This window comes from Xylaria bambusicola (assembly GCF_022495145.1).
Source record: "Xylaria bambusicola strain CBS 139988 unplaced genomic scaffold F5B22scaffold_12, whole genome shotgun sequence".
Taxonomy (NCBI): domain Eukaryota; kingdom Fungi; phylum Ascomycota; class Sordariomycetes; order Xylariales; family Xylariaceae; genus Xylaria; species Xylaria bambusicola.
Genome location: NW_025953565.1, coordinates 686,516 through 709,661, shown reverse-complemented (window position 1 = coordinate 709,661; position 23,146 = coordinate 686,516). Strand labels below are relative to the sequence as shown.

At 51.0% G+C, this 23,146-nt stretch overlaps 7 protein-coding genes across 7 annotated transcripts; 2 read left to right on the top strand and 5 right to left on the bottom strand.

The window, feature by feature from the left end:
- Nucleotides 1-330: 330 nt before the first annotated feature.
- F5B22DRAFT_70815 (FAD dependent oxidoreductase-domain-containing protein) lies at nt 331-2,905 on the bottom strand. The gene is made up of 2 exons (XM_047980502.1): nt 787-2,905; nt 331-698 (listed from the first exon to the last, which is right to left on the bottom strand). Exons 1-2 carry the CDS (start codon nt 2,681-2,683, stop codon nt 550-552), a joined length of 2,046 nt encoding a protein of 681 aa, XP_047832664.1. The 5' UTR covers nt 2,684-2,905; the 3' UTR covers nt 331-549.
- A 1,808-nt stretch (nt 2,906-4,713) lies between these two features.
- Nucleotides 4,714-8,052, bottom strand: F5B22DRAFT_70670 (uncharacterized protein). Its single transcript, XM_047980500.1, has 3 exons — nt 7,716-8,052; nt 7,286-7,618; nt 4,714-7,198 (listed from the first exon to the last, which is right to left on the bottom strand). The coding sequence occupies exons 1-3, from the start codon at nt 7,804-7,806 to the stop codon at nt 4,956-4,958; spliced, it is 2,667 nt and encodes an 888-aa protein (XP_047832663.1). The 5' UTR covers nt 7,807-8,052; the 3' UTR covers nt 4,714-4,955.
- Nucleotides 8,053-11,347: 3,295 nt separating this feature from the next.
- F5B22DRAFT_70595 (WD40-repeat-containing domain protein) lies at nt 11,348-13,016 on the top strand. Its single transcript, XM_047980498.1, has one exon. It carries the CDS (start codon nt 11,688-11,690, stop codon nt 13,008-13,010), a length of 1,323 nt encoding a protein of 440 aa, XP_047832662.1. The 5' UTR covers nt 11,348-11,687; the 3' UTR covers nt 13,011-13,016.
- Nucleotides 13,017-13,447: 431 nt separating this feature from the next.
- On the bottom strand, nt 13,448-14,845 carry F5B22DRAFT_70597 (uncharacterized protein). Its single transcript, XM_047980499.1, has one exon. It carries the CDS (start codon nt 14,746-14,748, stop codon nt 13,633-13,635), a length of 1,116 nt encoding a protein of 371 aa, XP_047832661.1. The 5' UTR covers nt 14,749-14,845; the 3' UTR covers nt 13,448-13,632.
- A 938-nt stretch (nt 14,846-15,783) lies between these two features.
- F5B22DRAFT_599651 (uncharacterized protein) lies at nt 15,784-17,650 on the bottom strand. The gene is made up of 3 exons (XM_047974477.1): nt 17,090-17,650; nt 16,954-17,033; nt 15,784-16,896 (listed from the first exon to the last, which is right to left on the bottom strand). Exons 1-3 carry the CDS (start codon nt 17,274-17,276, stop codon nt 16,123-16,125), a joined length of 1,041 nt encoding a protein of 346 aa, XP_047832660.1. The 5' UTR covers nt 17,277-17,650; the 3' UTR covers nt 15,784-16,122.
- Nucleotides 17,651-17,663: 13 nt separating this feature from the next.
- On the top strand, nt 17,664-20,276 carry F5B22DRAFT_599650 (oxidoreductase). Its single transcript, XM_047974476.1, has 2 exons — nt 17,664-18,265; nt 18,322-20,276. Exons 1-2 carry the CDS (start codon nt 18,047-18,049, stop codon nt 19,942-19,944), a joined length of 1,842 nt encoding a protein of 613 aa, XP_047832659.1. The 5' UTR covers nt 17,664-18,046; the 3' UTR covers nt 19,945-20,276.
- Nucleotides 20,277-23,145, bottom strand: F5B22DRAFT_599649 (uncharacterized protein). The gene is made up of 2 exons (XM_047974475.1): nt 22,651-23,145; nt 20,277-22,341 (listed from the first exon to the last, which is right to left on the bottom strand). The coding sequence occupies exons 1-2, from the start codon at nt 22,674-22,676 to the stop codon at nt 20,697-20,699; spliced, it is 1,671 nt and encodes a 556-aa protein (XP_047832658.1). The 5' UTR covers nt 22,677-23,145; the 3' UTR covers nt 20,277-20,696.
- Between the last annotated feature and the right edge of the window lies 1 nt (nt 23,146).

Genomic DNA, 23,146 nt, shown 5'->3' with positions numbered 1-23,146 from the left:
ATGTATACATAGATGTATGAGATATGGAGCGGAGGAAAAGAATAAAGTAATAAAATACGGTAGTAGACCAATCTTTCCCTTCTACAGCTTCAATACAATCACAACTGGCCATACCGTGATAATGACTTTATACTCCTAGATTCGGAGGAAATTTGCTTCATTATATTTTCGATTACATGGTATTCTATCTGTTGGATTTCTCATGTATGTATGTATGTATGTATATGTACATGTACATACAGACATGAAATAGAGACAGATGACTCCCTAGCTAGCCCCCGTTCGTCTCGGAAGAAGAAAACAGATGCGAGGCTGACCTTGCGTCGGAGTCGAAGCGTGCTTTATCTACAGGGAAAATAGGATACAGGTTCATTGGGTGGTGGGTTTTGGTTTCCACTTTTGCCCATGGCACCGAGTGGACGTGGATGATTACGGCGAGCTGACAACTCTGAAGCGGTGAGGTCGCGCGGGTGTCGAGATGTGTTGGTAGGCGGGTTGGACGGGTTGGTAGATCTTGTAAATTTAGGGGGAGGTTGCGTTTTTGCATATTTAAACTTCCTCAAGTAGAGGCTTGTCGTGGCGAGAGTACATCTTGAAATCTGCCGAGGAGCTAAAGTCCAACTTGCCCTTTTCTACATCTGCCCTGGTTGCTGATAACATGGGCTGCGGGAGACCCATGGATTCGAGGAAGGAGACGGCTGTTAAGGGGACGAATAATTAGCGACTGGTTCTTATACCTTGGGGCATATACTTGACTTAGAACAAGCTTGAGGTCATGTAACTTACTCTCTTTCCACTCGCGGTCCTGTCTCGTCCGGTCCCAGTTGAGCTCCTGGCTCATGATGTCGATGATGCGAGGCAGACACTCTAGAGCTGCTTGAGCGTTGAGGAAGGCAAGACGCGTGCGTCGCGCTAGGATATCTACGGCCGTCTGGGCGTACTCGTGGCTAATAGCATACCGGATCTCGCCGTCTACGAAGGGATACAGCCGCGAGATGCGCTCACCTCGCGCGGGGAAACGAAGGTCGGTGGGTTGGCACATGGCCGCCACCGTCCAGGCGCGGTCACCGTAGCTCTCCGTCAAATGCTTGGCAACCTCGGTCTCGACGCCGAAGTGCTGGATGAGGTTGATGAAGAGCGTCTTGCTGAAGCCGTGAGCACCGATCAGTCGCACGTTGTGTGTCTGGCAGCTACCGTCGAGGATGGCGCCGTCGTCCACCTCCTCAGTACCGCTGACGCGCGGTGCGTTGGGGTAGGGTTTAACGGGGAGCTTGAATTCTTTGACGGCAGCGTCAACGCACTCTTCCGCCATCTGTCGGTAAGTCGTCCATTTGCCACCAGCGCAAGTTATCAAGCCGGATTCGGAGATGTCGACGAGATGGTTGCGCACGAGAGACTCGGTGTTGGCCGCCTTGGGGTCCTTGACCAAAGGCCGCAGACCAGACCACGCAGCCAGGACATCGCCTCGGCGCACCTTGATATCGGGCGATAAGTAGTGGCTGACCTCGTTCAGAATCCACTGAATGGACTTCTCATCAGGCAAGGGGTTTTGAGTGATGACGGCAGACTCGTCGGTTGTACCGGCGATGGTGTTTCCTTGCCACGGCAGGAAGAAGATGACACGGCCGTCAGATGTTGAAGGGTCAATGAGTCCCATCTTGGCAGGGCTGTAGTAACCGGGGAGAATAACGTGGACACCGGATGCCGGAGCCACAATCTCTTTGCATTCCTGGTCATCCATCTTTCGAATCGAGTCTGTAAATGGCCCAGTGCAGTTGATGATACATTTGGCACGGACGGCGATGTCTTCGGTTTTGCGGCCACCACGCTCAGGTATGCGGTCTTTGATAGTGGCACCACACAGTTTTCCTTGCTCGTTCTTCATGAGACTAGTTACCTCAGCGTGGTTGACGACGGTGGCTCCATACAAAGCAGCCGTCATGGCGAGAGATACGTTCATACGTGAGTCGTTGTGTGCTCCGTCATAGTAGACAAGCGCGCCTACGAGGTCGGTGGGTTTGAGCATGGGAAAGGCGTCAAGAGCTTTACTCCTTGTTAGGAAGTATGAGCTCTCAATGCCCTCGCTACCAGCCAGGAAATCGTAAAATTTGGTGCCCGCCCAGTAGTACGGAGCCTTCCACCACTTGTCCAGAGGAAGCATGATAGGCAACCACGAACTCAGATGAGGTGCGGTTTGCAAAAAGTACTTGCGCTCTTTCAGGGCTTCCCTGACCAGTGTGTATTGGGCGTAGTCGAGATTCCATACGGCCTTTTCTAAGTACCGCACACCGCCATGTACAAGCTTGGTACTCTTACTGCTTGTTCCGCTACTGAAGTCATCGCGCTCGACCATGGCGACCTTCAAGCCTCTCGTGACGGCATCTAAAGCGACACCAGCACCAGTGGCACCGCCACCCACGACCAGTACGTCATACTCTTCCTCTGCCGATCGGCCCTTCTTCAATTCAGCAAGCTGCTCGTCGCGCGACTTTACTTTTGGGAAGCGGGGGAGCTTAATTTTACCATCGGCGTCATAGAGCGGCGGGGGCACTGCAGCGCCCTCAGAACCGGGGACGTTGATGGGTCGGTACGAGTAGAGGAGGAGGCCACCACCGACGGCGGCGGCTGAGGCAGGCAGCGCAACTCGCCTTAACAGGCGCGTTCCTCTGGTAAACCTCGTCATGAGGTCGGCGAGTGCTCGACGAGAGCACTTAGGAACGTGTCGTAGTTCGCTGCGCGCGTAAAATGGTTAAGTTGAATCTTGCACTGGCTTTCGCGCAATTGGGCGCCTCTTGTCGCGCTCTTTGGGGCTGTCTCGGACTAAACGAGGCCGAGGTGGTGGTCGAATTGGGCTTGGCGCAAGCAGGTCAACAGGTGGCTTTCTGCCTACTTCTTTGACTTAAAAGCACGAGGAGGAATATAAAATAGATGTAGGTCTGAACCGGGTATATATCAATTCAAATATACATGAACAATTGATGGGAACGACGGAAGTTTTCGACCTGGTTTGCCAGCGTCCAAGTGGCGTATTCAACGGGGTATAAGAGAGGGCTTGCTCCGGTATGAGCTTGTGTCTATGCTGAGAAACGAAGAAGAAAAGTTCTGAACAGCCAAGGACGAGAATTTTGATGTCGCTGTCGGGCAGAGACGTACCAAGACGGGTATGCCAATGTAGGGCAATGGCAATCAAGAATAGGTATGCCGATGACGACGGCACGACAGTTAGCAGGCCCCACGCCGTCTATCACAGGCTACATACAAATACATGCAAATACATCCATAAATACGTACATCAGATACCTACATGGACGCATACAGTATATGTAGATACAGTAGCAGTTGTGGTCTATGGCGTGTGTCTCCGCATGTGGAGTAGCAAAAGACTGGTCAGGTCCTCTGTCAGGTCAATGAGGCTGAGGGTCCTGGTCGTCGTCGATGTCATTGAGGGGCTGAAGCACATCCACCGCGCAGTCTAACATTGCAAAAGGCACAGAATACTGGGGACGCGAGACACTAAAGCGCGAGAACTTCACGTCACGAGGACCTGTCCTTGCATTGATAAGGACACAGTAGGCCAGACGGTGCGGTGCCCTGGAGGATCAACAGGAACACGCACGCACACATGTCTACCAATGCTCTAACAGCAAGCGGCATGTAAGTGAGTAGGTACAGTAACAGATTGAATAATGCCTCATTTATTTTGGGGAATGGAAACTAGGTAGGTAGGTGAGATGAGGCCCTGTCGTGTAGTAGACTATTATGTACCTAGGCAGGTATTCTTGGTAGACCCCGCATCAGAAGAACAGTACCACTCCATTGCGGGCAGTAAGTATTGCGGGTTAGTGCACGGGGGAATGAATGAATCAATCAAATTTTAAACTTGAAAATAGGAATGATTCAATATGTGAATGAATGAATGAATGAATGACAAATGTGACAAGGCTAATATGGCTAATATTAAAGCAAGCGAAAAAGGAAGAAGAAGAAAAAGAGGAAGAAATACCATAGTATGTACGAAGTATGTAGGTAACACGATGTACCTACCAACTATTCAATACTTTGTAGCGCCAGAAGACAGAACCGAGCAAAAGAAGGAAAAACATTTAATTCAATCATGATGCAAACTATCCGGCCTGTGAGCCAATTAGCTGGAGCCTGGCCGGCGGCGGCTGCAAAACTGCCGCATGTACAGTATCAGTCACCCTTTTTGGAACAACTCCGCACTGTCCTTCCTGCCCTTCTTGCCGAGCCTGCCCAAGTCAGACCCAAGTGGACCTGGCTGGTGGAAATGGAAATCATCCATCAATCATATGACAGCACCGCAGAACGCTCCAGCCCTGAAAGGTGATTGTGCGGCCTTGGGGTGTGTCTGTCTGTGTCTGTGTGTGTTTGTTTGTCTGTCGCATCGTCTCGTCTTGGCCTCTTGTCCTCTCGTTCTCTCGTTGGCGGCAGATACGCCCCAGTATCGCTGAAAAAAATGCTGTCCATACACCATCTCCACGTGCCTGCGAAAGCATTGGTCATTCATGGGCAGCCAGCGACTGTCCTGTGCCAGTATTTCCCGGTAAATCGGTCTCATCCCTAGGTACGATAACGCGTGTCGCGTCCCGGATAAGCTTTCTGTGCTTACTGCGTAGTCCTGTCAGACTCCTGTCTAGTCGCCAATCTCACTCTGCATATGTAGTATGCATTCCTGCCGCTAAAATGAAGATCTCGCTAAATGAGTATGGCTTGAGAACTTCATAGCTGACATAATAAGGGTTAGGGAGTGCGTGCTGGGACGAACGCGGATATACAGAGGACCGCTGGGTACTGCACTCTCTAGGCATCATCCATGAGTGCTGATTGTCATCATTATGTCTATTAAAGCGGTAATACACATTAGCTATAACATATTTTGCTGCTCTGATGTACATGGATATATCTAATCTACAAAGCAAGCCCAAGCCGGCTGCTCAGCGTCTTTCGAAACAGGCCGAGAACATTTCATCAACAAAAGTCTTCACTTCGCTGGCACTTCTACTTGCCTCCGCCGTCAGCCCTAAACCTTGTTTCACACCTCCGTCGGCGTGGGCCCTGGGCAGCGGCTGAAGCTCAATATGAGTGCTTGTATTAGTCCTGCTTCGAGTATGACTGCTATGTGCTGGATAGGACCCAACAACACCCGGGGGGTTCGGCGGAGTTTGGTCAAGTGGTGGCGAGCCGACGTCTGACGACCGACCATCGACCTCCTTAACTTGACTTACAGCCACCCTGATCTCCTGTGAGACGAGGATACCTCCTAGGCTTGAAACATTTCGCACCCCCCTAGCCATACTCGTCGGCTTGTCAGGTGGCGTGTCAAGGGAGGCAGTCTTCATGTTGCTCTCCTCCCGATCCCACAGCTTTAGCGTTGAGCTCTGGCCTGAACTGCTGCTCGATGATTTGCTTCCTAGCTTGGTAGGGATGGGGTTGCCCTCTGCATCGGTGGCGCGGAAGTCTGCCTTGCGGCCAACCTTTCGGAAGCCGGAACGCCAGTCTCGCTGACGTCCTTGTGGCGCTTGCTGGAGGTTTGGCTTATGGGCCGAGACTGATACTCCTTTGATAATGGGCACAAGTTCTCGGTGCAGGTGTTGTGTGAAGGCCGCCTGATAAGGCGAGTTTTTGTGTACCATCTGCTGGACCTTGAAGAAGCTCAATGGTATGAATTCACAACCCGGACCACGGAGGGAGCTGAGAGAATAGTGAATAGGTACGACGGAATGTAGCACAATCATTGTACACTCTTCCATCCCAGTCGACTCTGGACGAGGTTCGCAAGGAACTTGAACTGTCCGATAACTCAAGGTAGCTTCGTCAAAGATCCGCCTATTGTCGACACGTATACATAGGGTAGTGATAGCATCGGCCAAAACACTTGCAAACTCGGCCTCTTTATCTGTCCGCCTCTTCGACGGGTCTCTAAGTGTCCTCAGCAGTGAAGGCACGTTTAACCCGTAGTGCTTGTTAAGAAATTCGGCGTGCCATGGCTCTAGGCGATCCAGTGGGATCTTTGATGACGGGAGGACATTGCGTGCGCCCCTTTCAACTAACACGTCGAAGCCAAAGCCACTTACGCGGGCCCTTATGCCAAAGAATCCCAGGTGAACGCCAGCGTCGGCCATGGGTTGCTCGGCATATGTCGCCATTTCGGTCAGCGTGTGAGACAAGTCTACAGCCTTGATTTTCATGCCATGTCGAATGATGCTACTGACTTGGTGAATGTCGGCGAACCGAAAGCCCGCTGCTTCAAGCTTCTCGACGTCGGAGGAATGCTCGAGACGACGGACGAGGAACATTAACGAACCTCGTCCACTTTGTGATTGGTTCATTTCCATGCTCTCACCTCTTTCAGAAGAGTCGCTCGGATTCTCCTTCGAGTGTCGCGTCCTGACATCACCAGTAGGAAGTATTTCATCCCACAGAACACCAACATCTGTGAGTTGTTTTTTCAATCTGGAGGCTAGACTCGCTGCGGCCAGACAAAAGAGCTCCCTGAATACAACGTCGTAGTTTTCGATAAGCTGCCCGTTTTCGCTAATCAACCCAACATTTCTGCCGCGACTGTTGCCTGATTGGCGTGCTAGGTGATTTGCCATGGTGGTTATCATCCCGCTCGTGGCGTCCCAGTTACGAGAAGCTTGGAACATCCACTGAAAGAGCGGGTTTTCGATACTGAATGTGTCGCTCGGGGTCTTCTCGATATACGTATCTGTGATCTTCTCACTCGGCAATAATCCGTCGGGGCTGACGAGAATTCGTCCGTTGCGATCGAAGATTGCAGCGGCGAGGACAACATGCCGTGATTTGCTCGCATTACTTCTCGCGACCCAGGCTCCGTGTCCGACCACTCCGGCGACGATCAACGCGGCGCTGAAAGATAGGACAGTGACAAAGATAACGACAGTGTTCCGTGAAAACTCATTGCCCATGTTCAATTTTACCAGACGGTAGTTAGTGCCGGTTGATGCACACCAATGCATCCCTGATACAGCGCCCGCTAATACGGCGCCTGAGATACCTCGTTTCCACCACGAGTTCTTCCACGATGCCCTCCAGAGAAAGAAAAAGGCTAGGGCCGCATTGCTAGCCACCACGGCAATAATAGCAGACCCGACAACGTTAACGGTGTCATACTGGCACCTATAGTTTTCGATGGAAGCGTTGCCGAGGTAATGCACTGATAACAAGATTAGGCACACAACATCTACAGAGAAGACACTTCGAATGCTAAGTGGAAAAAACACGATCGAGGTCAAAGACTCACTACCACAGATGGCGCCACCCGCCAATGTACCCCCTACGCCGAGCCGCCAGAAGGATACAAGGCTGTTTGTGCCTATTGCAACGAAGGCCGCAAGCAGGACAAAGATAGGAATGAAGAACGAGATAGCTGTGAATTTGCTCGAGTAGACGATTTGGAGCTCGTACTGATCCTGGGCCAAGACGATAGCTCGGTTACCGACGTAGTGCATAGACCAAATCGATATGCCTCCCATCGCCACTGCTGCAGTCACTAAATATATATGGTTGAGGACTCCATTGCGAGATGTCCGCCGGTTGATAAGCTCGAGCGTCGAGACAGCACCAATGAAAGATACTACGCGCAGAAAATGTTAGCGATCACTTAACAACCGTCGGTCGATACAACATGAAGAAGTCTAGGGGACCAGCCGTTAGATTCTCTTATTACTCACCTACGTAACTTAGGCCTACGAATCCAGCGTTGAACGATCGGGGAACGATATGGCCTTCATAGCGTTGAAGCAACTCCCCCACAGTCGACATATCTCCAACGCGGTGCTTCCCGCTGGTCACGATAAGGCTGGTGAATGTCGAAATTCTCAAACCTTTTTCATCACATCCAAGGCTCGCTGGTCTAAGCGTCTTCTTTTATCTCCCGGTAGATCTTGAGGGGGAAATCGCATGAATCAGAACATCGGATGTTCTGCGTGCCTAGAACATAGACTAGCCAAGGCCGTCTTACATATATGTATACCATCTAACAGCATCTCACTAAGAAATCTCGGCGCCGGTGCGCCTGATGTGCACGGGCGTGTTCAGTGTTGCTTAGCATGCCTGTGCCTGAGAGAGATCTAAGCCTGACCCAGCTTAGAAGCCGCGGCGCTGATGATAGAAATGAGCTGAACTTGCATCCGAGCCACCCCAACGCCCTATATGATTCGAAGCTAAGAGACTGTCTTCTCAGACTACACGTACTAGTACAAGCCTTTGTGTGCCATGATGGTCTACGAATCGAGCCAATAACGCGTGGTGGAGATGAGACCGGTGACTCGAGTACATCACCACACCCGCGTAACCATGCACTCGGTGCAGACTACGGCCGTAGTTGACCAGGATAAGCACTACATTCGAGATCCTAGTGCAGATCTGGCAATGCCTCTGGCACATCATGCATACAATGCACGTCAAATATCAATATCACACAACGCCGCCTTTCATCGACTTGCGCTATTCTCTAATCTTGTTTCATATCACTCACTTGGGATCTCTTTTGCTTCTCTTTCCTTTTTGCCTCATTTTCTCGAATCCTTCTTCCTAGTTGAACAGTGGCTGGTCTGTCTCACTTTGCACGTTTGCTTGTCTTACAAGTAGAGTCACTCGAAGTATCCACTTACACGAGCGAGATCTTGATAAACCCCACATATTGGGCGCACATGGGATACTTTATACAGCTCGATCGGAAAGGTTTCCCCTGCCTCGGCCACTAAAGTTGAGGTGAAAACTACGCGGCGTACCAACATGTCGGCACGGCCGCCGCTAATTACATGATGAAAACACAAGGCGAATCTGGGTGCTGTAACCAGCCGAGGTTTATCGATCTACCAAACGTACTTGAGTACGTAACAGAACAAAGTGAGTTAGTTACCTTGCAAATCAAACCTTCTTAGTCCCCGACGCGACTCATCAAATAGACAAGATGTTGGAAACTGCTGCTCCGCTCACACGTGGAAAGTATATTGTCCGTTCGCTAAGTGTATGAGTAGATTACATCCAGCTGCTCTATTATTGGAATTAGGGCTCACAAGCCTCTTAATGGGGATGAAGCGAGATGGCTGCCCAGAAACTCATGGATGAAATGATATACCATGTAAGTATAAGTAGCATACATAGTATATCATCGTCTCTAGCCAAACGCCTTCGGTGAATCATCACCGAGCTCCACTTCAGCCTCAACGTGCTCTCTGGCGGAAGGATTTAGTGATCCTACATAACTAGATAGGTAGTTGATCTTTTCTTCCAGAAACAAAACATGCTTACATGAAGAAGCACGATGTACTATGTAAGTTGTAAGTTCTTCAACCATCCTCTTCAACAGCATCTCTTGCACCTGATACATATCTGCCTTTGAGAGAGAAGAAAGCTACTGTACTTGTATCACACGCTAGGCGTTAGCCATGTTTGGGTTGCGCAAGAAGCCGCGGCCTAGCGCGTCTAACCATGACTCCGTCGCAAAGGTAAACAGGAATACAAGATCCGCCTATCTAGATCGGTCCCGCCGCAGTCTAGACCGCCGCAGCTTGGAAGGAGAATGCCGCGAGGAGGAATATCAGCACCTGTTGGGGTCTCGACTTGTGACTCGTGGATTTCTCAAATTCATGCGCGCCGACTACCCTACCAGGAGAGATGGATATATAAACTTCAGAATTGAAGACACAATTCGATTGTTTGGGTCTGATCAGGCATCTCGCGGACGGGTGGGATTGATACGAGACTTGTCTCGTTCATTCTCTCTCATTCCGTCTCTCCCGAGAGCAGGTATTTGCCGCATAAAGGCGCCGGGACTAACTAAGTGGGACTCGCCAGTTACCGCCCATCCATCCATCTTAGGGCTGGCCAGTTCGAGTATGGTAGTGTAGAGGGGGAACAAGAAATCGCGATAACCATTACGCCACACAATCAAAGCGTGCATGACTAGTTAGCACATCGATGGCATAATCGACTCTCGAACACCGGACTCAACGCCGTTTGTTTCTTGTTTCTTACATACCATGTAACACATTCATACAGCTAGATCACGTGCGCACATAGGAAGTCTGGGCCTGGGTAACCATTTTATAAGAGGTAATGTAGGTATGTACGTGTCATTGATATGGATGGATACTAGTATAGGTTTACACGAGATGAAGTAGGCACTAAGTAAGCAATGCAGACTCGAAACGGCAAGCCGAGATATCACATAGGTTTTGCTGATAGAGCATCTCTCCTAGTCTATTTCAGTAGTAGGCACTTCAACCGGTGGTGGAAGGAGATGGAAATTCTCGTCACAGCTCTCAGAGGGATGTAAGGCGCCATCTCGAGATTTTTTTTTAAACAAGACCTGCCCATACCTGGTCCCAGTTGAACGCCAAGAGGATTCATGCATATAAAAAGAACAAGGAGATATATCAGCGAGGCATTATAAGAAAGTTTACTATGTGCCGGGATAGAATCCGTTGCGTCGGGTCATTGAAAAAAAAAAAAAAAAAAAAAAAAAAAGGATATCTACCCACACGCACGGGTTGGAGGCTTGTGGCGGACGGGTGCCTGACAGGTTTACGGGAGTCTAATATATGGCTTGCCAAGGGGGCTGTGATCGTTGATCGGGATTTTTACTACTCTGTATGCACTTTATTTCAGCTTTGATGGATGGTGGCCCAAAAAGGTAATACTACCCTGGGCGATCTCTATCCGATGTTTATACCTACCTACTTAATGTAGGTATATCCGGAGAAATTATATGTAGGCTGGTTCAGCCCAGAAAAGCAGTTGGGCACAAGACTGAGTTAACAAGGCTATCCCTAGAACTCTAGCGATCGTAATAACAAGGTACCTATGTTCCATAGAAGAAGCTGTCTTTTGCAGCCTCCATGTCTTCCCTTGTACTACCTACTCTTTTCGGTAGGCAACACAATCACCATTAAATAGTGTACAAGCCTTCCATTACTACATCAAGGGTCTTTTGAACCAAGGCGGATATCCCATACCTTATTGCTAGGCTTGTTATATAAGCTGAACAAGTATGTTATGATGAAGTTGTGATGTATGTAAAAAAGGAATTCTCGCAAGCATTACTTTGCTAGAGGACATCGTTGCTTTACATGAGAGCCCTGCTGGGCACCTCTTGCTTTTTTATAGCAACATTCGTCAGTGATGAATAGTTAACTACCTACTTTACAACAATATCCGATTATTACTTGGGGACCCTGGCAAATACCACATTTGTCTGTGCAGTGCATGTGCATGTACGTACTACATGGGTTGTGAAATCCAGGTGAATCTGGGGTGCTGTAAGTAGGTAGGTAAGATGGCATGTAACCCTCTCCAAAATACCTACCCCGCCATTTGACACTACCTTCGAAGTACGTCAATGAGTGGCATCACAATCGATAAGCAAAATCCCCGCGCTCGTCCGTTATCGCATCACCGGCAACTTCAACTTCACGGGAAGATTGAATGCGCTTTATGCTGGTGATGGCAAGCCATCCATCGTGTTCAATTTGACGGAGCGCAAGAGGTCCGTCTAGTTATTCCGATATACTCTTCGCGCTCGTACATCCATCCATCCCATCATATATACTGCTGAACTGAAGCTGTTACACAAGCCATCGTCTAAGCTCATTCTCTCTTCTTATGTACTCCTCTGGTCTGCGCTGTGCACTTACAAGATGGCATCTCACGAAGAGCCTGCAGCGTTGCTGAAGCTCGTGCCATTGACTCCTTTCAAGCCCGATTTATACGAGCGCGCCTGGCAATCCATACCACACCCAACACTCCCCCTCCTCGCCACCGCCCATCAAAAGTCCGTCACTGTTTTCTCGTTATCCACTCTCTCCGCCCACAGCAGTCTCACAAACGGCCACGAGCGCTCCGTCCGCTCCACTACATGGAAGCCGAATCTGCCACCTCATAAGCTCTGTCTCATTACAGGCAGCTTCGACTCATCGGCGGGGCTATGGCGGTGGGAAGATGAGGGCCAGGGTGGTAGCAACAGTGGTCTCGAGGTGGAGATGACGGGCGGCGCCAAAGAAGATGCTGAAGAGAAAGACTGGGAGTTGATCGTTGTCCTCGAGGGCCACGAGTCCGAGATCAAATCCGTCGCCTTCTCGCCCTCGGGGCAATACGTAGCCACCTGTAGCCGGGACAAGGCCGTCTGGATATGGGAGGATATCGGGGCATCCGACGACGACGACGAATGGGAGACGATCGCCGTATTGACCGAACACGACGGTGACGTCAAGTGCGTCGCCTGGTGTCCCGACACGAACCGGAGCGGCCGCGGCCGGTACAGCAGTGACGTTCTCGCGAGCGCCAGCTACGACGACACGGTGCGGATATGGCGCGAGGACGGGGACGGAGAATGGGTCTGCGTTGCCGTGCTCGAGGGACACAAGGGCACCGTCTGGGGCGTGCAGTGGGAATCCAATACCACAACAGACCATTTCCCGAGGCTATTAACCTGGAGCGCGGACCGCACGATTCGCGTCTGGACTCTCAAAGAAGAAGTAGAGGACGAGGACGAAGCGCCGCGCCATGCCTTCGGTGGACTAAGGGGGATCCCGAATACCATGCGGCGATCCCTGAAGGAAGAATGGAGATGCACTGCCGTACTCCCCACGGCGCACACGAGAGATATCTACTCAGCGACATGGAGCGCCGAGACAGGGCGCGTCGCGAGCACCGGCAGCGACGGCATTATCGCCGTATACGAAGAAGAAGGTAAAAGCACGGCAACTACGGAGGACGAGGCAGCTGCCGAATTAGACGGTGACGTGCCGATGAAAAATGGAGACACGACGACGAGACCCGCGGCGTCGAAGCAGTGGAAGCTGCTCTCGACAACGCCTAATGCGCACGGCCCTTACGAAGTCAACCATATCACCTGGTGCAAGCGATACGATGCTGCCTGCGAGCCGGAGAAACGGGGCGTCGAGGAAATGCTTGTTACGACTGGGGACGATGGAATCGTGCGGCCCTGGCAAATCTCATGATAAACCCTTAGTTTAGGCTTGTATCCGGGAAACATCCGTTCGCGTGCTCTCATTCCATGTTGCCCTGGGTGATTTCATTCTTGTGTATGAGATAGGGATAGGTCGGCATTGCATTGCCATAATAGAGAGTGAGGAGCACATAGCATGGGTCGGAAGTTGAGGCATCGCGTCACGAGTCAAATTATTTCCAGACAAAAATGGGCAAACAAAAATTTGAAGAAATACGAGTGCGTGTTGCGTATATGTAATCATTCAGATTAATGCCAATAGGGGCTGGCTGGCTGTGTGTATGCTGAGTTATTGCCATATTCGTCTATTCTAAGGTGACAAGAGGCAAAAAGGAGTTGTTGATACCCGTTAGTCGGTGACCTGTTCCAGTCATAGACGTTTCCCTCGATGAATTTTCTATCGCGTTTCGTTGTTTTTCTCTCTCGTTGACTCCTTTTCCAACTTATGACCAATGTATTTTTCTATCTCTCCTCCTCCTCCTCCTCCTCCTTTACGGCCTTCACTCAACAAACCATAAGAATTCCAATTTTCCAATACTCTCATTATCATCTTCATCGGATCGTACCAATTACGTCCTTCCTCGTATGACTCATGTCCTCGCTTAACATGAGCCTCAAAGCCCCAGCTCGCCACAGCACCACGCCCGAACAACCTTCCTGACCGCGCAGCGGCCGCACCAATCGGCGCCCCGCCGCACGCCCGGGCCGTGCCCGACGAGCGTCGACCGCAGACTCCACGGCTCGCGGCACGGATGGCGGCAGCGCTTGCAGATCTCGCCGCGCGCCTCGGGCGGCGCGAGGTAATCGAGGCCCGGACTCGCCGTGCTCGACCGCATGTTCGACCGCGCGATATATCTAGCGCTGCTGCTCGGCGGTGGCGGAGGCGCGCATTCGGCTCTAGTCCGCTGTGCAGAGAACGTCGAGCGCGGTTGCGATGGAAGCTGTGCCTGCCGCACAAAGGGGTGGTTCGACAAGTTCCCGTGTCCGCTCCTCGGGGCCTTGAAGGCTGGCGCCGCGTACGCGATCCCGCTCGATGTACTCGCCACATACGCGTCGCCCTCGCTCTGCGGTCTTCGCACCTTGCGGATAGTAGGGGGCGTGAGAGGACGTTGGGGAGGTGGGTAGATTGGCTTCCGCGGGTACGCGTGTATGTCGACGACGTGGATGGTGGGCCGCGAGTACGATAGCCAGCGCAGCTGTGGGCTTCCGGACTCGTTTTGCTGGCTCTCCTCGGTTTTGAAGGGTTGCTGTCGATGGAGCTCGAGGGAGTGCGTCGGATTTTCGCCTTTGCTTTTTGCTCCGGGCGCGTCGTGTAGTAGGGACGAGAGATCAGATGTCGAGAGGCTCCCTTTTGTCCGGAGCGTGGCTATGCTGCGCCGCTCGAGAATGGGCGTGAGCTCCGTCCCGTAACCGTATAGGAAGGGCGTCTCCAGACGTGAGAGTGGCGACTCGGAGTTTATGTCGATCTCCACAGGTTGGAGTGGTGTCACGGGTCGTCCTGGCGTCTGGTACGGAGATTTGGCGACGTCGCTTGTAGATAGCCATGCGGCGTCGCAGACCGAGTCGTGGGTGCTCGGGCGGTCTTCAGAGGAGTCTTTGTGATCCCATATTGAGTTATTGGTGTGGGTGTTCACGTTGGAGCGGTTAGATAGCGGCGACCTGGCCAATGGAGGAGAGGTCACAGTATCGCTGTCTGCCGTGGTATGTTGAGCTGGTTGTGAATGATCCATATCCACTGTTTCAAGATCAATATGGTTGGGTTAATCTGCTGTATGTATAAGTCCAAGCTGTAGGGGTTGTTGATCCAAAGGGGACGATGGTAAACAGGCCTTTAAGACGATGAAATTAGGTAGTTGATATTGAACTTTGCATAGGTTGCTCGTACTGGTATGTGACGACAGCATGATTGCAAGCTGTTGTTTCCATGGATGGTGTGCTTTCCCTACTCCTTTCAACATGCATGTGTCAAAGATCGTGGCGGAAAGTAGTAATAATGGCAACGCAACTTCTCAATAACCAGTGTATACATAACAAACATAAGGCAAGGATGAACTGTGTCTCTTGGTAATCCTCTTGTCTAAGCTCGACTTTTATGCCTAGTGAAGCTGAATAGTCTACTTTTAAAAGAGTTAGGACAGTCAGACTCCCGTACATTTCAAATGCCCAAGAAAGAGACCCCAAGTGGACTGATGTCGAGAACTTTAGTGATATCCTAGAAAGTCTATGTCTAACAAATAGTGATTAGCAAATAGTCAATGTCATCATTGTAAAGCCACGCGTCGGGAGTTACAATGCAAATAGATTCGATGATTAATACCCTGAAGCTGAGAGAACTGTTATTGATCCATTATCCTCTTAATGGCTACCAAGGCTCTGGAATCCTATGAGACCGCTCATGGGAGCTAAATTGTCAATCAGAGTATCAGAACTGCTACTGATACTTCTACCCTCAGCTTATTCTGCCTATGCTAGATGCGACTTCACAAAAAAACCCTGGTACAAATTCGTGCATCAGATCTACATAGTCGTGCTGTTTGAGTGAGAGCGAGTGGCTATTCTAGCTGCGATGAAGTTGTCACGGAACTAACGAAGCCTAATCTCCGAAATACAGCACAGACAAAGGAATACTATATATAAACCCAAACGGTAGAATAAGGGGCTAGAGCTAGAACTTCCCTCCTTGTGCAATAACAAATCATCTACATAGGACTATAGTAGGGCTGTACTGTGACAGAAGTCACCGGAATAAATATTGAATATATGGCCTAAAGATTGAGTGATAATCAAGTCTACGAAGTTATGAAGCTTTGTAAGCATCCAGGGATACTCTGGGCTTTACACAAGAGATGGGGTCGTGTCCTATATTTCGGGCATAATGCGAGAACAGTCAAATAGGACTTTGTATATTGTTTCGAATCGAGACGAGCCCATTTGACTGGCCGGGAGCTTAAATACATATTGAAACACCAGCAGTGACACATTCTGTTGCTTCCATATATGCCCGAAACGCGAACCACAACCAATCACATTCCGCGTGACATATACAGCACCCTGTGCAGCAAAACCATTTTATCGAGAACCTTCACACACATTTTGGTTAACTTTTACAACTTGTTGTCGGGGCTAGAGTGGTCGATATTCCACTCGCGCGAAATAGTGATATTGTTGCCTTGAGGATGAACGCCTTTTGGGTGGTCACTCGCGACATGAATATTGTGCAAGGCCATGTCATCTTTAATCTGCTCAAATTGATGGCTGTCCCGAGTTTTCGAGGCTTTGGAACTACGACGAGTACTGTGGAATGTCAACTGGCCCAAGCTGAAGGGCCCGTTCTTGAATATGACCCCGAGCGCAGGTCTCATGGTTGGCAGACAAGCGTTCACCACGCCGAGCGTAGGCTCGAGGATCGAGTACACGGTGATACCTGTACCCGTATATGTGGGATCGGTTAAATCCCAGGCCGGAATCGACACGATTCTGAGAAGTGAGAGGATGCAGATCACCGCTCCTAGACCAAACATAGCACCGATTGCAAACCGCTTTGCGAGTGGTATCTGTAGGTGGTACAGCTTGGGTAGAGGTAGGGCCACGATGAATGCATCTATCACTAAATTGACGATTCCAGAGACAAGATAGGCAAGGGTTTGATTGTGGCATTTGCCATTGGGAATTGTCTTGTCCCAGTTGAATTGCACAGGCTCGCATAAGAGAAACGCTTCCAGGAAGACAGTGGTGAAGAATGCAACCGATACGGCCATCGCGGCATAACACACACGGTGGAATGTCTTGCCGGGGAAAATCTTTGTATAGAGCGAGAGGATTGAGAATTTAACGGCTGTATTCGCAGCGGCCCACAAGACCTCCCCTGCTATAGCAAACTGTAGTTGAACAATAAGCAAGTGTATGATATGCTACTACGTTTTATTCTCACGTACCTTAATATAGAGGTCGAGTACGCGGGGGTTCGTAAATAAAAATTCGGCGGCATGTTTCCCGGTAGCTCCGATAAACACATCTAATGTCAAGTCAATCAGGTTTCTAACTTAAATTGGCGAGCTTGGGATTTCTTGCGTGCGAGACAAAGTGAGACTGTAGCACTGGCTAAGACCGTCGCCACGATTGCGATGTAGTCATTGAAGGCGAGCGACACTCTTTGGAGCCGGCGTGACCAAAGACGCAACCCAAGTGCTGCTAGGGCAAGGGGCGTGCCGATGAAAGCAGCTGCGACGATTTGCGTGCTCTCATTGTTGAGACCCATCTTTCTAAAGTAATCAGGATGATGAGATGTTACTACTCCACGATGGCTCAAATGAAGGAGTTGGCATCAGAAACAACATGTAGCAACGAACGGGGAAGGGTAGCGACATAGTAAGAGAAGAGAGAGAAAGCCTTCTTTATTATCCGTCAGGAGCCCGTTCCTTTTTGTTTGCGCAAAGGCTCAGAAATACCTTTGCGGGCTAGATCATGACTACATAGCAAGTCTCTTTGTCAAAATATTGCTGGTTGCCTACAGCCTTGTAGGTCCATGACAACGACGATCGTTGGAGTGTTTCACAGGTGGCGCATGTGCATACACGAGATTAGCTCATACCGTATTACCTGAGATTATAGAAACAACGCGCCGTTGAGAAAATCGAGGTGGCGCTTCCTAATAAGGAATTATTTCCACTATTCTCTTTCTCAACGGCGCGTTGTTTCTATAATCTCAGGTAATACGGTAGAAACATGGCATGTTGTACCGCTGAGTCCTACGTGGACTTGCTACCACCGTGGCTTTTGCTTTGAGGGTTTGAAGAATGCTGCCTAAAGCATATTGTGATACTACCTCGTACCAACGTGTGTGCGAGAAGAGGGAAGTCGGATGTTTGTCGCCATGTCTTACATAGCTGACCTTTTGGGAAACATCACGTTTACCCCTCCTAATCCCCTCCTGTTGCTTTCATTTCCCAAGGGGAGCTTCCTTGCCTCCTCACGGAAACGGAAACGGAAACTTCTAATCACTTCCTGCACATCTGTATCATTCATCAAATGACCAATATGAGCACTGATTCTTTTGATTTTATCATTGTTGGCGGCGGGACCGCCGGGATTGCTCTCGCTGCCCGGCTCTCGGAAATAGCGGACCAGAAAGTCCTCGTCCTTGAAGCCGGGGCCGACCACAGTGATGACCCTCGCGTGAAAATTCCGGCTTTCTACTCAGCTCTATTCGGAACGGATGCTGACTGGGGATTTAAGACAACAGTCCAGGTAAGAAAGAAACGAGAGACTCTATCTTGAAAGTAATCAAACTCAACCTTGAACAGGAACAACTGGGCGGGCGGTCCATCAGCATCAACCAGGGCAAGGCCCTCGGTGGTTCTAGCGTCATAAACGCCCATATATTCGCCCCTCAAGCATATACCGTCATCGACGATTATGCTAGATTGGGAAACGTGGGATGGGACTGGGATACCATCGCCCCTTACTACACAAAGGCCTTCACTGCACCTGATACGCCAGAGGAGCATCGGCAGCTACTCGGTGTAGATAGCTATAGTCTTGCTGATCTTGGCACAGGTGGCCCTGTGAAACTCTCATACCCTGGCGATCATTGGCATCCCATCCGCAAGATCTGGGCTGAAACATTCGGTAGAAAGGGATGGCCTATGACAGGTAACCCTTGGGTGAACGCTTCGGTCGGCGGATTCAGCAATCTAGCAAGCATTGACCCCGTGACGCGAGAGCGATGCCACGCTGCCAAAGCGTACTATGAGCCTAATCGACAGAGGGAAAACCTGCACGTTGTTCTCAATGCTCATGTCACCAAGATCATATTCTCAGATGGCGAGCTTCAGCCTAAGGCTACCGGGGTACAATATAACCACGAAGGACAGATCAAGATAGCAAACGCGGGGAAGGAAATCATCATCTCGGCCGGCGCCTTGCAGTCTCCAAAGCTGCTCGAGCTATCCGGTATCGGCAACGCGGAAATCCTCAGACGACATGGCATTGAGGTGGTGAAGGACCTCCCTGGCGTTGGAGAGAATCTTCAGGATCATATCGTCTGCGACATCACCTATACGGCAGAGGACAAGATAGGAGACACGCTCGATGCCCTCGCTAGGCAGGAACAAGACGCAATGGAAGAAGCCATGGGTGATTACATACAGAAGCATGAAGGGATACTTACTTCGGGCGGCATCTTGACATACGCGTATCTTCCGCTTATGGATTTCCAGAAGGATTCCGGTGAACAACCTCTGGACATAACCAGGGACATATTATCGGGCTCATCTTCGACGCCGGAAGAAGCCAGGGCAGCGAAGTATTCCGAGATAGCCTGGAGGACATTGGTACAGCGAGATCGACCCTCCGGCGCCTACCTCACGGCCCTTGGACAGAACCCCGTCGCGCTCGATCCCGCCACCGGGCAGCCCATACCGCCTCAGCCAGGCAAGCACTTGATCATAGCCACGATTCTCGCCATGCCGCTGTCCCGCGGCACCGTACACATCGTGTCCAACGACCCGGCCGAAAAGCCAGAGGTCGACCCGAAGTACCTCTCTCACCACCTCGACGTAGAAGTCTTCGCGCGAAACGTCATGTTCATCGAGTCTCTCGCGAGATCCGAACCTCTAAGCGATGTGCTCAAACAGCCTCTCGAGCCATCAACTCCACTCGCTCACATGACCGACCTAGACGCCGCGAAACGCTACGTGCAGTCCCGCGCAATCTCAATGTGGCACCCAGCCGGCACCTGCTCGATGCTCCCGGAGGAAATCCGAGGAGTCGTAGACGATCATCTGCGAGTCCACGGCGTCAGCAACCTCCGAGTGGTCGACGCGAGTACTGTCCCGCTGCTTCCACCGGGGAATCTGCAGTCGACTATCTACGCGCTGGCCGAGAGGGCCGCAGATCTGATCAAGGAGGCCCACGGGTTGCCCTAGAAAGGCCCCGAAATCCCAGGACTCGATCTGTGGCCGCGGTTTTACGCGGATAGAGTGAACCAGGCCTTTTTGGACGAGCTAGATCGCTATCTAGCTAGCATAGGCATATATTAAATGTGGCCATTCACACCTCTCGAGGCAATCTAGCAACACGATAATAAATTAAAAATTCAAGAAACAGGCTTAGGCTAATGCCCATCAATCTGTTTCTTTCATTTTGTATGCGTATCTTCTTCAAGTAGACACGTAAGCTCGCCGTCAATTGACAGAGAACTTCGCTTAGATCAGTATTCAAGCATAAATCAACAAACTCAGCACACACTTCACAACCTCTAATAATATATTCATGTAAACATCATGAGCAACCGCCCAGTGAAGTGATATTCGTACAAGGTATCTGTGGTAGGTATCCTACAACTAACTCAATGCCTCTGTCTGTCTATTTTATGGAAAAGGGGGGGGCGGGGGGGTGGGTGTTAAGCTTCAACACCCGAATTTGGATTTTGCGGTTCACGACCTTCTTTCAGCGCTTTTGAATAAAATAAAATGATTGAAGTATCGCATTCACCACTAGCCATCATGAGAACCTCAAGTAGAATCATCAGGCACAAAAGTTTGTAACGGTGTTTAGTCATACCAATAGACAAGATGTTGAGACATAGCCAAGAAGCCAATCAGCTAGGTCAGCCCGTGGAGGGAGACTGGCTTCGGCTCGTTCATATATCATTCGACTGTTCTGGCGCAGTGCTTCATTAAAATGCAGCGCCGCCAATACCTTCACCAGCAAACTTCTTGAGGCTCTGTTCGGCCAATTCTGTACGCAAGGCCATCACCTTGGTCTCACGTTCGCCCTTTTCATATGCAGCAAGGCTTTTGCGTAGTTTCTCCTCCTTGATATACTTCTCCTCTCGGAGTTTCTCCTCTTCCTCTTTCAGACGGTCCATGTGGGATTGTAGTTCTGGTAGCACTCCAGTGGTAAGTGGAATATAGGAGGGATCCATCTTTCCACCAGGAATAATAGGCGGCATAGATGCGATGAGTTGCTGGGCTAGACTAGGTCGGTTGCTTTCTGCAGCAGGACCTTTGGGCGGATTGAATGGCTTGGCTTGCGAGATGGGGGTAGATGGAACCGACTGTGCAGACACGCTTGCACGAGGGCCTGTAGGTATGCTATTAGAACTAGTAGTAGTCGAGGCCGACGCAGGCCCTTGAGCTGTCGGTAAGTTGCGGCTTTGAATTGTGTTACCCCAGGCAGATCCTCCTCGACCACCCCGGCTATACCCACCTCCACGCCCAGAAACAAACCCTCGAGGGCCCGATGGCGGAGCGCTGGCACCATTTTCTTGTCGACCCGCGACTGGGGACGCTGTTGAAGCGGCTGGTCTGGCAGGCGGTACTATCGACGCGGCAGACTGGCCGCCATACCCACGTCCATCTCTTGGGCCTGTGGGCGGTGCTCGTAAAGCAGCCGGGCCACGGGGCGGAGACCGTGATGGACGAGATGGAGCAGACTGTGAATCTAGCGGTGTTTTCTGTGGCGTCTTTTCTCTAACGCCAGGGCCACCATGTGAGGATCTAGAGATGGGACGGTTAGGGAGAGGGCTTTCCGGACGGGAGCGGTCATCTCGTCTAGGAGGGTCAGGGCGCGGGGATGATCTCTGCGATGTGTCACGAGAGGGAAGGGCAGAGCTGATGGCGGATTCGCGAGGGGGCGAGGGCCGTCTAGCATACGAAGGACCAAAGCGATCGTCGCCTCGTCGGTCAGGGGTGCGTTCACGTTCACGACCACGGTACGTGTTTGCTCTAGGGGCGGGAGGAGGAGGGGAACGACGAGGGGGAGTACGTTCTCGCGGACGGTCTCTATCAAGAGGAGACCTGGATCGTCGCCTAAGTGGCAGCCTTGTCAGGGGAATGGCATTAGGGTTGTCATCTTGGGGCAAAGGGTTTAACCTTGGATCGAAGCCTCTTCTCGGAGATCGCGGCCGATCTCGGTCATCCCGTCTCGGCGAGAACCTGCGTGGCGGTGGGCTTCTCCTGAGCGGACTACGCCTCGGAGGCGAGCGTCGTGGAGGTGATCTGCGAAGAGTGCGGCTTCTATCATCTCTCCGCCAGCTATCACCACCTGTGTCGCGCACGTCTCGCATATCTCGCATATCGCGTACATCTCTCAAGTCTCTCATATCTCTGCGGTCTCGCGAGGGTTCTCGTCGATAGCGGTCAGTGCTACGCGAGCGCCGCCTAGGTGCTCGATCCGGTACATATCTGTCGCTGTCTGGTGGAGGGCTACGAGGTCGTTCTCGAGGCGGGGGGCTTCTAGCCCGGCGTGGAGACCTGTTGGAATTGTAGGGTCGGTACGATTCGCCCGCGCCATATCTAGTGACTTCCCCATCATCATACCTAGTCAACATGGTTAGCAGTCATCTAATGTGTAGCTTTTTAGCAGATACAGAGGCAGAGGCAGAGGAGGATATTGCGAGCGATTGGGGCCCGAACCCAAAACTCCGGATCCAACACATAGCATATCCGTCGTTTCTGACCAGAACTTAAGGCCCAGATATAGGCAGAAGGAGAATTTTTGTTTCGACAAATTGCTGCCTGCATGGCTACAAACAACGCAAAGTTTCACAAGCATCACGGAGTATATGCGCAGTGGAAAGATGGGGATCGATGCAGAACCGGATTTAGGGAAAGAATCAGCTTGCTTACCTGCGACTTCTCGGGTCGCGATCCATTGGACCAGCGAGAAGGTGCGCGCTCGCACACACTAAATTAATCTGGCTGTTGTAGGAAGGCTGCTTTTCATGAGTTTCGCGCTCTACAAGCAGGAGCCCCTGTGCAGAAAGTATACTGAGATATCGATATTTTGTCACGGCGGAAAGCTGGCGGATGAATCTGGAAACGTTATCTCGACAATGAGCTATCCGTCAGCCGAAAGAGAGTGGTGCCTTGGACACAGTATTCAGGGATGAGGAGGAAATGAGGCGCCAGGATGATAGGACAGGATGATTTGCTGATTGCGGCCAGTCGCGGTGTTGGATGGATTAGGTAATTGGCAGTTGGAGGTATCGTGATAACGATAATTCGCTGCCAGGTGCCTAGTCGCGCTGACCCACTGCGACTAGGTATATATGGCGTTAGTGGCGTATACTGTCGAAGTATCTGTGGCGGTGCAGCTGGTGAGGTACCTACCTTAAGTAGTGGA